The sequence below is a fragment of the Phascolarctos cinereus genome, unplaced genomic scaffold (genome assembly GCF_003287225.1).
Source record: "Phascolarctos cinereus isolate Bilbo 61053 unplaced genomic scaffold, phaCin_HiC Scaffold_2;HRSCAF=192, whole genome shotgun sequence".
NCBI classification, from domain to species: Eukaryota; Metazoa; Chordata; class Mammalia; order Diprotodontia; family Phascolarctidae; genus Phascolarctos; species Phascolarctos cinereus.
Window position 1 is genome coordinate 18,622,929 of NW_027555625.1, and position 16,801 is coordinate 18,639,729.

The window sequence follows — 16,801 nt, forward strand, 5'->3', positions numbered from 1 at the left end:
TCTCCCGCCCCCCATTTTACAGATGAAGAAACTGAGATCCTCATGACTACAGATGTCAGATGTCTCAGATAACTGAGATGTCTCATAACTAAAGGATATCTGAGGGAGGATTTGAATTCGGATCTTTATGATACCAGTTGCCTCCAATAATCACAACAGTAATGACTACCATTTATATAGCACTTTGAGGCTTACAAAGCACTTTAAAGACATGATTTCATTTTATCCCCAGAACAACCCTATGCAGTCAGTGTTATGATCCCCACATTACAAATGAGGAAACTGAAGCTCTGAGACAGGAAGTCATTTACCCAGGATCACACAGCCAGCCAATGTCAGCGGTAAGATGGGAGCCTCAGTTATCCTGACTCTACTACAAACCTCCTTGCCTCTCACAGTGGATGGATGGTGGGAGTCGGGTTGAAGCCCTTAAAACAGTTTTCTGCAGCATCTGATGAACCTGTGCCTATGTCTCAGCCACTCTCAGATGTAATACTAACTGTTACAAATCCGGGGGTCAGGAGACAGACAACTTTCTCCTCCTCATTGCCAGGACCCTGGTGTCAAGACACACCTTTTATTTGGTTGGTTTCCTTAATCCAAGTATTCCTTCGATGCCCAATCATGGCAGAGATAACCACCAGGTTCTCAGAGGCTTGTCCTCCATGGGCAGACCCTACCAAGTGGGAAAGCCATGAAATCCACCAGCTGCGCACCAGCGGAGCTCCTCACCAAAGGTCTGGCCAACACCAGGTAATACATTTTTCAGAGACAGTATGGTACAATGGAAAGACAGCTCTGTTGGGTCAGAGGAACTGGGTTCAAATCCTGTTTGAAACTTGCTGAATCATTTCAGCTCTATGGGTCTCACTTTCTCAGACTATAAAATGGTCAGACTAAATGGCCTCTAATGAATAGTTCCTTAGACCTTGAAATGCATGAGCCTCTGAAAGACTAGGAAAGGCTCTATCTATAGTAAATACAGCAGGCACACAGATAGAATCAGGAATCCTTTCAATTGCTCAGCTGGCCTGGCTAAAAGCCCTTGAGGTATGAAGTTTTACAACCTCAATCCTTCCTGGTGTGGGACTGCAACATTACAGGAAGGAGAAAAGGCATGTTGACTTCTGAAAGCCCCAAGATTAATCAGTAAACATCCTTCCCCAGAGTCCTTTGTCATGGGGCAGCAATGTGTCTCCTGCCTTACCTTCGTACATCTCCAGGATGTGGACTGTGTCTCCAATCTGCAAAGACAGCTCCACGTCTTGGGATGCATTGTAATTGTAGATTGCTGGAAATGGAAAAGAAAAAAAATAGATGTCACACAACAGTGAAAGACAACTCCTCAGAGAGCAACCCTCTACTTCGGAGGTTAGCCTGAGCAGCAGACCAGATCATGTGCTGGTGCCTGGCATATAGTAGGTGCTTCATGAATGCTTGCTGATGGAGCGATACTCCCTCTGTGTCTGAGACATAAGGAGTGTCACGGTAGAATAATACACATGTTTGTTATGACTCTAAGCATGTTCATAAAATTATGAGGATCATAGGGTCACAGGATTAGATTAGGAAGGGACCATGTCACTGCTGGGCAGCGAGGTGATGCAGTGGATAGGGCACTGGGCCTGGAGTCAGGAAGACCCGAGTTCAAATCTGGCCTCAGAAACTTACTAGCTGGGTGACCCTGGGCAAGTCACTTAACCCTTTTTGCCTCAGTTTCCTCACCTGTCAAATGAGCTGGAGAAGGAAATCCACTCCAGTATTTCTGCCAAGAAAACCCCAAATGGGGTCACAAAGAGTCAGATACAACAGAAAAATGACTGAAAAAATGTTACTCCCTGCTTAAGAAGCTGCAGTTGGCTTACTCTTGCTTTGAGGGAAAAAAAATACCAATTCCTCCTCTTTTCAAGTCCTCCCCAGGGTGGCATAGCCCAGCTTTCTGGATTGCTCTTGTTCCAGCCAAACTGCCCTACTTAGGATTATGGAATGAGAATTGGAGGTGACCTTCAAGGTCCTCTAGTCCACACCCCTCATTCTACAGTCAAGGAAACTGAACCCAGAGAAGCTAAGCAACTCATCATGGTTAAACAGCTAGTAAGTGTCAGAGTTGGGATTGAATCCAGGGCCTCAGACTTCAAACCCAGCATCCTTTGCTGTGGACCCTGCAGCCCTTCCTATACAGCCACACTCCATCTCCAGCCTTTGTGACTGAGCACAGGCTCTCCCCCTGCTTGGAATCTTCTTTCGTCTTCCTCAGACAATCCTCACCTTCCTTCCAAACTCAGCTTGTAAGAAGCTTATTCTGATCTCACACAGTTGCAAGGACCCTCATCCCAGAAATTATTTTTCAAATCATTTACATTTCATTTCTTTGTACAAACTGTTTTCTCCCTCCTTGAGGGAGGGCTGGGACTCTTGGGGTTTTTCCACTGACTCTGTTGTTTTTGTGCCTCCAGCATCCAGCACAGTGCCCAGGGCACAATAGGTACTAAATAAAAACTGACTGGATTGAATTGAGTTGAATAGAATTGATGAATTCACTTGCTCACAGTCACACATCTAACACACACCGGAGGCAGGATTCATACTCAAGGCTTCCTGACTCCAAATGTAGAATTTTCCCTTCTAATACCATGGTGCTGGTGATGGCACCATTCATGGAAATAGGAATTTAGAGCAGACATGAGTGCCTGAGAGGCAGTGAGGGGAGGTTATAAGGGGATAGAATTGGAGTCAGGGAGACCTAGTGACCCTGGGCAAATCATTTAACCTTGCTTCAGTCCCCTCCAATCCAAGGACAGCTCACCACTCTGATTGATCCAGAAGCCGGTCTCAATTCATCGATGAGGGTATTTAACATCAAACTTTTTCATGTTGGGTCTCAAGAACTCAGATCTAGAGACAGAAGGGACCTCAGAAGCCATGAGTCCAACCCCTTCATTTTACAGATAAGGAAACTGAGGCTCAGAGTGGGTAAATGACTTGCCCAAGGTCACACAGATAGTAAATGGTAGAGCCCTTCAGTTCAAAGTTCACTGTACCACACTGCCTCTCCTGCTGGTCTAAAAGTATGATCTGAAGTATTTACAGGACTGTTACCTGGAAGACAGATTTGAATTTTCTGTTTGATGGCAGAGGACAGAAAAAGGGGCAATCAGGAAGATTTAGGGATGATACAGGGAAGAGCCATCCAACAATGAAGGCTGTCTCCAAGCAGCCTGGGCTTCCCTCTCCTGGGATATCTGCAAGCCAAGTCTAGATGGCCTCTCCCCCCAACCCCACCAGGGCATTTGAATAGGAGATTCCTGTACAGGTTGGGGTTAGGGGGACACTGAAAAGGGGCCTTCCCAACCAAGCTGGTGTGCTGCCGTGGCCACTCTGGGCGGCTGTTGCATCTTGGGGACAACAGATTCTCTGCTTTCTATGGCTGCCCCCAGAGCTCCTCACCCTTAAGTGGCTGATGTATTCAACTCATTAAGAAACTGGCTGGTTTTCCAACACAGGAAATGGGTGGAACAGCAAATATGTAATTAAGTTAGTCAGCACCAAGGCATTCTCAGGCAAGCTGTGATGTTTCAGCTGATGCTGCAGTCCACCTGGGCAACGTTTGCTGCTGAAAGGAGGACTCACAATATTGACAACCTGCAGATGTCCCACTCAGAAGGGCAGAAGCAGAGTCATTGCCCCAGTGTGACCCAGAGGCTTAAGGCACCCCAGAGCTCCAGAGGATGGAGTGGGAGGCTATAGGAAATGAAACTCCAATTTCTCTCTAACCCTTCCCATTCCTATGGACAACACCACTATCCTGCGGATTAAGGAAACAAAACTAACAAGGCCCTTCAAAGTCATCTAGTCCAATCTCCTCCCTTTGCAAATGAGGAATCTAAGGTCCAGAATGGTTATGACTTGCCTAAGACCAGCCAGGTAGTAAGCAGTGAAGGTGGGATTTGAACCTAGGTCCTGATTCCAAACCCATGCTCCTATTACATCAGATCCCTTGGGCCACCTAGGGTCAGAGAGCTGGGTTCAATGGCCTTGGAGGTCACTTGCAGCTCTAAATCTATGATCTTGGGATGCCTGACAAGAGGTCATTGAGCTTTTGTCTGAAGACCTCCAAGGAGGGGAACTCACCATTTCTCAGAGCAGGCCATGTCACTTTGGGGTAGCTCAAGTTATTAGGAGTTTTTCTTATACCAAAAGCCAAATTTACTTCTTTGCAACTTTTACCAGTTGCTTTTGGATTTATCCTCTCAGGCCAGGCAAAACATATGCCTTCCCTCTTCTCCATGATAGCCCTTTAGACCCTTGAAGACAGCTCTCATGCCCTTCCCAAGGCTTCTCCTCTTCAGGCTAAACATCCTTAAGGTCTTTCTCATTCATTCAAGGCTTATCACTCTCCCAGTTACCTTCCACTGAAAACTCCCCAGTCCATCAATATTTTTCCTAATTGATAGTGATGGGGGCCGCCATACCTGCTCACCATATTGCTACCAACTCTTCTCTCTTGCCTTGCTCCCTCTTCTGACTCCCACAAGCTAACTCCCTGCCCACCTCCAGCTTCACTCCTCAGTTCCAGGAATTCCCCACTTTCTCCCCAGCACTCAGAGGTGCCTTCATCATGCCCTCCCTTCTGATTGGTGGGGTCCAGGCTCCACTCCTCACTCCCCCCATGTCTTTCTCATTCTCTTTTATTTGTAAGAAGCTTTCAAGCTCTCCCTCTCTCTCTGTCTTTGTTTGTATCTCAGTGAGGGATTGGGGGTTCTTTTTCCTTCACTTTCTTCATTGTCTGCTTGAGATAACATGAGACCAGGGAGATGAAGTCACTTTCCCAAGATAACAGAGTAAGAAAAGGGCAGAGCTAAGGTTGGGAACTATTTGATACATTGCCCAACTGGGATTCAAACCCAGGTCTTCAGACAATGAATCCAAGGATTTTTCCTCTACAAATACTGTACAGTACAGGGAAAAATAATTAAACTCATCGAAGACTCAGTTTCATCCTTTCTAAAAATAAGGAGTTGAGATATATCTTCTTGAAGGTTCCTTCCACCTTTAAATTCAGTGATCCTTTGGGAATTTATGGGCAACTAAGTGACCCAGTGGATAGAGTTCCAGACTTATGTTACCGAGTTCAAATCTGACCTCAGACACTGACTAGCTGTGTGACCCTGGGCAAGCCACTCCAGCCTGTTTGCCTCAGTTTCCTCATCTGTAAAATGAACTGGAGAAGGAAATAGCAAACCACTATAGGATCTTTGCCAAGAAAACCCCAAATGAGGTCACGAAGTCACATGACTGAACAACAAGGGGAGTTTATAAAAAAAAATCCCTAACTGTCCTTTTCTCTTCTCTAAGAGGCCTCTAGTAGCTGGCATCTCTCAGTGTTTGGGAAGCATTCTGCAAAGACTGGGCTATTCATCTCCCTTCCATGGATAAGATGCTTGCCAAACTTTGACTCGAGGTTGTCTACCTGGAGGAGAGTTTGCTTAGACGGTTACAGAGTTTAAGAGTTGGAAGGGTCTTCAGGGGTATCTAGTACAACACATTCATGAGTAAGAACCCATGACCCTCCAGCCTCTGCTGGATCTCCAGTGAGGGTCGGCCCTCCCCCTCTGGGCAACGCTAATGGGCACCATTTGCCTCCTCTGTGATTTCTACTAGCTTCTAGTTTTACTCTTCTTGTTGCCCTACTTTGTTCTCCAAATTATCAATGTCCCTCCTAAGTGGGGTGCCCAGCACAGAGCACAGAACACTAGATGCATTCTGACCACGGCAGAAAGCAGTGGGACCATCATCTCCTTAGTCCTAGACTTTCTTCCGCTATTAATGGAGCCTGGTATAGAAGGGACATTTGGGGGCTGCCATCTTACAAAGACTCACTTTGAGTTTGCAGGCCACTAATTCCCCAGTTCTTCCCCACTCCCTCAGCAAATTGCTGTCTAGCCATACCTTCCTCATCCAACCGTAGACTGTCCTATAGAATTACTGCTTTTCAGTTTTCTTTCCCGTCATATACACTCCAAGGGGGCAGAGGCTTTCATTTTCATCACTGAATTCCCAGAATCTAGTACAGTGCCTGGTACTTAATAGGTACCTATTTGTTGAATAGCTAACTTTAGGAGAGAGCTGCTTTGAAAGCCAAAAAAAAATACCCTTCCTTTTAAAACATCATCAAATTTACTCTAATATTGCCTGTTATTCTGTCTGCATTATAGGACTATAGATGTAATGACTTTTAATAAATTTATATATATATATATATATATATATATATATATATAAAATGCAACTTATTTATTTTGATAACTGTTCCCTGGCAGCCAACAGAACCATCTTCTAACCCCATCTGTGAAAAAAGTACATCAGGGTAAGACAAATGTTTATCATCCTAGTCACTACCATCACATTGGAATCCCAGTAAATTTATAAGCTATGCGGAAGAGTGCTAGGCTTTGTTTTCCAGCTAATGGAAGACTCTTCTTTCTCCTTCTCCTCTTCCTCTTCCTCTTCCCAACCCCTCCTCCAGGTATTGCTTCCTCTGCCCATAAAGGGAGAAATGAGCACCAGATTACATGGGTGTATCACTGTGTAGTGGAAAGAACATTGAACCAATCAGGAGACTTCAATTCTGTTCAACCAATGCTGATTAAGCCTTGCTACATACAAGGCACTATGTTAGGAACTGGGATAGCAAGATAGATAAGACAAAGACCCTTCTCTTAAAGAGCTTATGCTCCAGTAGGGGAAGCTAGAGGTACCTAAGTAACTATGACGTAAGAGAGAGTAAAGTCCAAAGAAGACCAGATGAGTTGGAGGTGGGAACGAGACACACCCATTTTCAGATATTGCCACAATATATTGACATGTTTTGTTTGACTTCCCTTGTTACAAATAACAACTAGATGGTGGGGAGGCAGGGAGTGACTTAAGTGGGAAGCCACAGAGATGTCAAAAAAGAATAGTTCACCAATAAAACATTGCAAAAATACCCAGAGGGGCAGCAAGGTGGAGCAGTGGATAGAGCACTGGCCCTGAAGTCAGGAGGACCAGAGTTCAAATCTAGCCTCAGAACAAACACTTGACACTAGCTGTGTGACCCTGGGCAAGTCACCTAACCCTAAATGCTTAAAAAGATAAAAAGAAAAAGAAAAAAATACCCAGAAGCAAAAGTTCAGAGGGGAACAAAGCAATGGGCCCATTTTGTTACTGCCTTGGTCATTTTAACATATATTTTGTGGAAAAGAACAATAGAAGTTCTTAATTTCACCTATAGTTCTTTTTTCATCTTTGTGAATGTTTGTCACACACATACACACACACACACACACACACACACACACACACACACTCACATAAAGGTACCTGCAAAATAAGGGTACAGGTAAAGCTTGAGGAAGGTGAGATCCCTTTCAGCTGGGAAGTCAGGAAAGGAGTCACCTGAGATGGGTCTAAGCTCTCCTCTTGATGGGGATGGCGTCTGAACCTCTAAAAGGAAAAGACCAATCTTTGGGACCTGGACCCCAAAGCCCCTGGACCCAGATCTCTGGCATTCGCCTGTGGCATCACCCATCCCAGTCAATAATCCTTTTAACTGCTCTTTCATCCTGGCACTCATTGTCTGCACCTGGCCCATCCCAGGCTACTTGCTACTCCTTAATCTCATCCAGATCTTCCCACAGTCTTTCGGTATAAAAGTGTCCATCTTGTCCTCATTAAACATGCAGATTCTTAAAATCCTCCCTGCTTCTATTGGTGACCCAATAACCCTTGTCTCTGACTGAAAGAAGGCTTGAGTGGTCAAATTTTTCCCGGCAGACCCCCACCCTTTGCCCTTGCATTTCAGGGTTCCCAGCACCCCTACACTGCAACATTCCTGGCTCTTCACCAGTTTAGCTGTGTGACCTTAGACAAGTTGTGTGAACTTCCTTAGCTCCTGTTTCCTCACTTGTAAAATAAAAGGTTTGGACCAGAATAATAATACTTTTGATTGTGCTGATGACAGTAATAATAATGGCTAATATTTAAATAGCACCAACTATGTGTCAGGTACTGTGCTAAGCATTTTACTAATATTATCTCATTTAATCCTAAGGACAACCATAGGAGGTAGGTAGGTGCTTTTATTATCCCCATTTTACAGATGAGGAAACTGAGGCAGGCAGAGGTTAAGTGGCTTGCCCAAACTCCCACAGCTTGTAAATGATCTCTCAGGGCCCACTCGGCTCTCATATCCTCAGCGTGGAGGTCTCTTCCATCCCTGGCATTTAATGTTTTCACTCAGACTTCCTAGGCTTGAGGTTCCACCCAGATCTGATATTCAGTGATTCACTAAGTGTTGATCCCAGGGAAGAGGAAACAAGTTGGGGAGCTTTGGGCCAGCAGGCCCCATCACAATCTCTTGTTTGGTCTGGAGAAATCAAACAAGGGCAGGGAGTCGTGCGGAATATAAATCTCCAGCTAGCCAGGGAGAAGTTGCGAAAGACCAGCTGCTGGAATCCTTCCCTCGAGGCTTGCAGTTCTGACTGTTCAAGCCTCCTTTTTTAGGGAGCGAAGATGACAAAGACAGTGAACATTTACAGAGGGCAGAATTGTTTGCCACCACCTCCTTCCCCCTCCCCCTTTTATCTGACCTTTAAAAAAAAAATAAAGGCTTGAATATTTGGTAGAGAAAAACATGGTCAAAAAAGGGAAAAGATGCCATGTCTGTCTGATGAACCCCCCCCTTCAGGAATTGTACAACACCAGAACAAAGGTCCCATCTTCCCCCAAAGAGCCCAGCAGGGCAGCAGGAGGTGATGGAAAAGATGCCAGATCTGAGACAGGAAAGCCAAGGTTAGGGTAGGGGATTCTAGACAAATCACTCCATTCAAAGTTTACCGTGGTGCTAGGCATGGGGAAACGGGGAGGCAAACAAAGAGGGAAAACAAATCAGTCCCTGCCCTCAGGAAGTGTTAACAAAGCAAGTCTACAGTGTGAAGGGAATTATGATTTTTACATTAATCAATATATGTGTAATGAATATGTTAGAAGAGGCAATTCTTGAGAATTCTAAATTATTAGGATATTCATTACACATGTCAAATTGATTAATATGAAGAGCATAATTCCCTTCACACCAGCAACCAATTATAAAACAATTTCATTATGAAAAATCCTAACAACTGAGAGGGATCAGGGAAGACTTCCTGGAAGAGTTGGCACCTGGGTACCTTGAAGAGCGCTAGGAGTTCCCAGAGGTGGGGGTGAGGAGAAAAAATAGGAAAGAGGGCTGGATTGGTAATCGGGTTCAAATCCCACCTCTGATACCTACGTGGCCTTGGGCAAATCAACTTACTTGCTTGGGTCTGACTCTGGAAAATGAGAGGGTTACACTGGATGACCGTGGAGGTCCCTCAACTGTCAATCCTAGCTGAGAAGGTGGTTTCAGGGCTTGAGACAGACAGGGTAAGCAGACACACACAGGTCTGTGCTGGAAGCCCTCATCAGCTGAGGCCCCATCCCCCAAAGAATGCTTGCCCAGTTAGGTAACTAAGCCACAGCAGCAGGAATGCTGACACTGGTGATCTGACTTTGATCAGACCCCTTGCCTCCACATTGTAGCAGGATAGCTTTCAGAATCCTTTGATCAAAGCTCATTACAGGGCTGCCCCTGGTGAGCCCTTAACCCACAGGAGGCTGGACAGCCTATCATCTTGTGAGAAACTAGGGACCTTCAGGGGCACTGATGCCTTAGCAAGAAGGCTGGCTTCATCATCAGGACACTGCAAATGACCAGCTCTGCTACTTCCTACTTTTCTGGGTTTAAGAAATTCATTTAACCATCCTAGACTGAAAAAATCAAGTGTCTGGACTCGGTGGTCTCTAAATTCCTCAATTCAGCCATTTGCCCTGGTTCTCCTGGGTGAGGGAAATCCCAGGATGCTGAATACTGTCTGTACGTTTATGGTAGAACAGTTAAGTCTGGTGGAGGGTGCATCCCCTTCATTGTGAGCAACAGGAAAGAGCTGAGAGTGTATTGGAATTAAGCTGAACTGTGTTCAAGCCTTCATCACCTCTCACCTAGATTACTGTACCAGCCTCCTCTTTAGGCTCCCAGCCTCCTCAAGTCTATGCCCATTCCAGTCCATCGGACATTGCTGTCAGGGTGATTTCCCTGACACTTGCCAACAGAGCTGCCTGGTTCTTCATCCTCTTCAACTCCCAGGAGAGCTGGCATTGACTGCCCCTGGGATGCCCCAGGCTCCCATAGGTGAGTTTTCTCTGTAGCACTTCAAACAGTGTCAATCAACCAGTAAACATTTTGTTAAGCACCAGTATACTATATGCCAGACACTGGGCTAAGCACATCTCAGCTATTTGCAAACCACATCATCAGGCCTATTAGCCATCCCTTCCTTTCTGGCTTTCTGGCTCCCCTTTCTGCATCTTCCCTCACTAGACTGTAAGTGCTTAATGAATGCTCTTTCTATCCAGAGTAAATATAAAGAGAATAAATGTTAGAATGGTAACACCTTGAGAGCAAGGACTGGAGCGCCATGCTTTTTTGTATTTGTCACTGGCACTTAGCACAGTGCTTGGAACATAGTAACATTTTCCTTGAGTGTAGCTGACTAGGACGCTGCCCTGCTTAATGGGTGGCTCCCCATTACCTCGAAGATCCTCTGCTGAGTTTTCAAAGCCCTTTGCAGCTCAGCCACTGCTTCCCTTTTCTTTCCAGACTCACTGGACATGAAGGCCCATCCTGCACTTGACAGTCCTGCCAAACCCACCTGTCTCTTCTTCAGACATGGCACCCCAGCTCCTGGCTTGGTGCCTTTTCACTGGGTGTCCTCACGTGCCTGGAATACACTCGCTCCTTCTCTGTGCCAAACAGAATCCTTCCCCTCAAAGATACAGCTTATGCATCATGTTCTCCATGAAGTCTGTCCTGCTCCCCTAATGTTGGTGTCTTCTGTCTTCCAAACCTAGTATTTATGCACTTAGTGTTTACTATCTTCGTATTTATATGTATGTGTGTGTGTGTGTGACAGACAGACAAAGACAGAGACAGAGAAAGACATACAGAAAGAGACACAAAAAGAGAGAAAGAAAAAGGGAGAAAGAGAAAAAAAACCAAAGGGAGAGAGAAAAAGAGACAGAGAAAGAAAAAGAGAGAGGGAGAGAAAAGGAGAGAAAAGTGAGAGAGAAAGGGAGAGAAAGAGAAAGAGAATAAGAGATAAGGGAGAGAGAGAGAGAGACAAACACACAGACAGAGACAGATTTTATATATATATATATATATATATATATATAATATATATATATATATATATATATATATATATATATATATATATATATATGACAGAGAGAGACAGACAGACAGACAGGGAAAGGAGCAGAAAAAAGAGAGAAAGAGAAATGGAGAGACGAAAAAAGAGAAAGAGAGGGAAGGAGAGAAAGGGAGTGAGAGAGAAAAAGCGAAATATAAGGGGGGGGGGGGAGCATGCATTTAAGCACTTACTATTTGCCAGATCTTAGGCTAGGTGCTGGGGCCATAAACTCAAGACAATACCTACCTTCAAGATGCTTACATTCTAGTGGGGAAAACAACATATAAAGGGGAGCTAGAAAGGAAGGGAAAGGACACCCCAAGGGGAATGCTGTCACTGAGGAGCCAGGGGAGTTCAGAGAGCCTACCATGAAGTTAACATGGCTTGGGCACCTCACAAAATGGTCCAGGCCAGAGACTTACCAATCAGAAGAGACAGACTCATATAGATACTTGCTGTGTGCCACATTGCGATTGCACATTCACTCTATTTGCATTCTGCAATGGCTAGGCAAAAGGTCTGGAGTAGTAGGTATTTAAATAGTGGAGATAAGTGGATTGTTCTTGGAAGAAGCTAAGGAAGAACTGGGACGCCTGATGAAGTTAATTAGGATTGTGTGACTCCGAGCAAAAATGTGCATCCTCTGACAGCGAAGCTTTTTTGGTTGAATTCTCTTTCACCTTTAAGTACTAGACGGCAAGCCATCTCAAAGAACCAAAAAAATGAGATATTTGTGAAGCTCTTTGCAATCCTTAAAGTGTGATATAAATGCTAGCCATTGCCACAATGATGCTAATGATGCCTTCCTCTCTGAGCCCAAGATTTCTCACCTGCAAACCAAAGGGGTTGGGCTGCGCACCTTCTTTCAAGTTTCAGCTAAAATCCCACCTTTTGTTCCAGGGTTTTGCCCAATAGAAAAGTGTAGGTGTGGAGATATTATTATTGGTAATTATTGTCATAATTATTGTTATTATTCTCAACTTTGGCTTCCCTGCAAGGGCTTTTGCAATCGAGTTAAGTGGCCTTCTCTTTGTCTCTTTATTCCCCCCTCCCCTTCTTTAGATTTTCTCATCCAGACCAGGCCCTGGGAATCTGCTAGAAGCACTGCCCCACACGTAGCATTGGATTTGCCTTGGGGTGATCCTTCAGGCTGTGTCCAAACCCGTCCAATGCTTCACGATGGCCGCCCTGTGCTACCTGACATAAGCAGCGTCTCTTTAGGTCATCAGTTTATGTCTTTTACACAAATAATGTTACACACAAGGCCCTGATTCTTCTTCGTAACTCTAGAGGACCCAGGAGAAACACAGATTGATACTATTAAATAGATATAACCCATATTCACTGGAGGGATGGAAAGGGAAGAAGCAGAGAGTCAGCACCTGGGTACCTGCTCTGGACTGGTCACTGACCAGCTGTGAGGCTGTGCACACATTGTCTAGGAACTCTGGGCCCAGGTCTCCTCAGTTATATACCGAAGGGGTGGGCTTCTTTGGTTGCCTTCAAGTCCCAGCTAAAATCCCACCATCTACTCTTGTCCAGGGCTTTTGTTCAACAGAAAAGTGTCAGAGTTGAGATATTATGAAACTGGTCTCCTTCAAATCATTACGTAGAAATCTTATGGGAGAAAATCAAGAATCTTGGCGAGATGACCAGAGATGAGAAAATGTGGTGGTACTATGGATAGAGCACTGGATTGGAAGGCAGAAATTCTGGGTTTGAATCCTGACTGCCCATAGGACCCCGGCCAAGTCATTTCCTCTTGTTGGGTCTGTTTCTTCAATTAGAAAAGGAGGATTTCAACAATTCAGATCATATCAATTCAACAGGCATTTATCGAGCACCTGCTGTGTTCAGGTAGGTACTGTGCCAGGCCTGAGAATGATAATGATAAAAAGTAAAGCAGTCCAAGCCCCCGAGGAGTGTATAGACAGAGTCTTTGTGGCTCCTTCAAAGCTCTGAATTCCACTATTTGGGGAGATGTTGAAGCTCTATGGAATCCCAAACTGGAATTTAAACGTGGCTTGTTCATGATGAAAAAACCCATCCTTCCTCCTGAATTCTCTGCCCAGGGCACCCCATTCCTCCAGTCACTCAGGTTGGCAAGGCTCAGCTCATGGTACATGAGACCTGTTCCACCCCCACCCCCCCAATTACATTGTATATTTTTGCAAATGTTTATCTGTGCACGTGCTGCTTTCCCTATGGAACATCAGCTCCTGGGGGGCAGGGGCTGGCTCACTTTTGCCTTTGCATTCTCAGTCCCTAGAACAGGGCCAAAGAAATGCTTATTGATCACTTCTTCCAGCTGGTGCATCCAAATGTTTATCTCTTCTGTATCGATGGATGTTTCATTATTAGCACACACACTGTCATTATCGTCGTTCAGTCATTTCAGTTGTGTCTGAGTCTCCATGACCCCAGCTAAGGTTTTCTTGGCAGAGATACTGCAGTGGTTTCCCATTTTCTTCTCCAACTCATTTTACAGAGGAGGAAACTGAGCCAAAGAGAGTTAAGTGACTTGCCCAGGGTCACACAGCTGGTGTGTGAGACTGGATTTGAACTCAGGTCTTTTTTACTCCTGGCCCAGAAGCCTGTGCACTGTACCACCTAGCTACCCCATAGCCCACACACACACACACACACATCTGTCCCTAAGTCACTTTGTATTTATTTTTTATCTCTTCTGTATTGGTTTCTATGTGAACATAATATATTCCTCCTCTAATAGAATGTAAATTCCCCAAGGGCGTGAATCGTCTCATTTTTGAATTTGTGTTTGAATTTTGCACATAGCAAATACCTATTAAATGCTCGTCCACTGGTCACAAATCACCACTCAGGGCAGCTTGGTGGCGCAGTGGACAGAGCACCAGCCCTGGAGTCAGGAGGACCCGAGTTCAAATCCGGCCTCAGACACATAACATGTACTAGCTGTGTGACCCTGGGCAAGTCACTTAACCCCATTGCCTAGCCCCCCCCCCCCAAAAAAAGCAAAACCAAATAAACACAACTTTAAAAAAAGTCACCAATCCTTGCCTCTTAATTTGCACATGTGTAAAATTAAAAAATAACTTTAAAAATGGAGAGATTAAATGAACTTACTGCTTCTCACTTGACTTAAAACGTTTTCCTAAAGCCAAAAATATAATAGCAGCAGCTTCTGAAAACACCCTATTTCCCAGCAGGCCTTCGTGTCCAACGGCTTCCCGATGGCCATCTATCTCTGCCTTGTTTGTACTGAACAATGACCGGCATTCAGAGGGTTTGCAGTCCTCAGTCTCAGCCTGACTTTCCAGCCCATTTTCATAAGCTTCTTTCAGAACAGTGAGAGATACATCCATGTGTGTTATGAAGGCAGGGAGTGAGCAGGAGAGATTGAAAAGCTCAAGAAAGAAGGGAGAGGAGAGAGAAAAAGACAGAAGAGGAGTGTCCTTAGGTGGCAGAAGAATTTTCCAGCCTGTTTCCAGAAAGAACACGGGGCTTCTAGAAACCATGAGGTCAGAACTCCCATCTCAACTCAATGGCCCTCTCCACTGGAGACCTCATACAACCACCCAGCCTTTCTGTACCTTGGTTTCCTTATCTGCATCAGACAGTAATGTTTGTTGAATGAAATTGAACTTCTACCTTGTACCCATCTTGGAGCTGCTGTGACAATAACAACAATAATATAATAATAGCCAGAATTTATACAGCATTTTCAGGTTAATGAAGCCTCCATTTGATTTTCATAACACCCCTGGGGGATTGGTGCTAGTGTCACCCTCATTTCCCAGAGGTGGGCACTGAAGCCCAAAAAGACTTTCCCATAAACTCATGACTTACAACTGTCTGAGAGGATTCAAACTCAGGTCTTCTTGACCCTAGGCCTGGCACTCTGGCCACTACAGCATCTGGCTTCCCCTTCTGTGACAATCAGTTGCGATAGACATCATATAATGTGATGTCATTCATAGAGACAGAGTCCCGGATAGGCAGTCCGAGGACATGGATTCCAGGGCCAAATCTGGTCCGTGTGAGCTGTGTGACCTTGGGTAAGCTGCTTAACCTCTCTGGGCCTTAGTTTCTCATCTGGAAATTGAGGAGGTTGGACTGGAGGTCCTCTAAGGTTCCTCTCCAGCTATAGATCTATACTGCCTCAGTTTCCCCAGCTCTAAATGAGAGGATTAGACTAGATCTAAACCACACCTAAGGCCTAACCAGGTGATGCAGTAGGTAGAGAGCCAGGAAGATCTGAGTTCAAATCTGACCTCAGACATTCACTAGCTAAGCAAATCACTTAAGCTCTGCCTCAGTTTCCTTAACTCAATGGGGCTAATAATAATACCTGCCTTACAGGGTTGTTGTGAGCATCAAAGGAGAAGATTCTATTTGCAAAGTACTTAACAGAGTTGTTGTCATTCAATCCTTTCAGTCATTCCAGCTCTCCAACAACCCATTTTGGATTCTTTGGCAAAGATACTGGAATGGTTCCCAATTTTAGTGCCTTCTCCAGCTCATTTTACATAGGAGGAAACTGAGGCAAACAGGGGTAAGTGACTTGCCCAGGGCCACACATGCAGTAAGTATCTAAGGCCAGATCTGAACTCAGATCTTCCTGACTCCAGGCCTGGAGATCTATCCACTGCGCCACCTAGCTGCCCACTTAGAGTACCTGGCACGCAGTAGGCACTTAATAAATGCTTATCCCTTTCCCTTCCTTCCTCTTTCTAAGGCCACTTCCATTTGTAAATACACAGTGCTATGACTTATGTTTCTAGTTAGTCCTATTCTATAGATTCACCATAACTCAGGAATCTCCAGCCACCAGAATATAACCTCTGTCAGATCCTTACACGCGATAAATAATTTTTTTAATTACCACAAACAAAAGAAAACAACCCCCCCCAAAAAAGGTGTCATAATGGAGAGCAGATTTGATTTAGAGCCAGAGGAACCTGGGCTTGAATTTCAGCCATGCTCCTTATGGTATTTATCCAGTCTGGGAGTAAAAAATGACCTCAACTGTCATATGCCCAGGTTGGACATCTGTGATACTAGATCCTCTCTCCTCCTCATGGATGAGACAATGCTCCAGGCACTAAAATTGGAGACCATGGATTTATCCTTTGAACAAAGGATGAGATTCCAGAGCTAGGGATAGGGGACCCAAGGTGCAAATCCTAACTTGGCTACTTGCTTTCTTGGTGCCCCAAAGTAATTCAGTTCTACTCTCTGAGTCTCAATTTCTTTAGCTGCAAAATAAGAGGGTTGGGTTAGATTCCTTAGGAAGCTTGAGAGCTGGGATCCCAACACTAGATAACCTCTAGGATCCTTTCTAGGGGCAGGACATTGATAGGTGGGGAACATTAAGAGGACCGCAACATTAAGAGGACATGCTGTCATGGAGCTTACAATTTATTTTATCCAACCATCGCTTTAATGCCAACTAAGAATTATTTCTCCTTTTTTTTTTTAATCAAGAGAAAAACTGAGCCGCCAGTTAG

The 16,801-nt window shown here is 44.8% G+C and overlaps 1 protein-coding gene across 1 annotated transcript in view; it reads right to left on the minus strand.

Moving 5' to 3' along the window:
• The window catches only part of DOCK5 (dedicator of cytokinesis 5), a 252,306-nt gene that overhangs the window by 186,671 nt on the left and 48,834 nt on the right, over window positions 1-16,801 (minus strand). Inside the window, exon 2 of the mRNA XM_021001085.2 lies at window positions 1,208-1,291. Coding sequence (XP_020856744.1) covers window positions 1,208-1,291 — 84 coding nt within the window. The remainder of the gene's footprint in view (window positions 1-1,207; window positions 1,292-16,801) is intronic.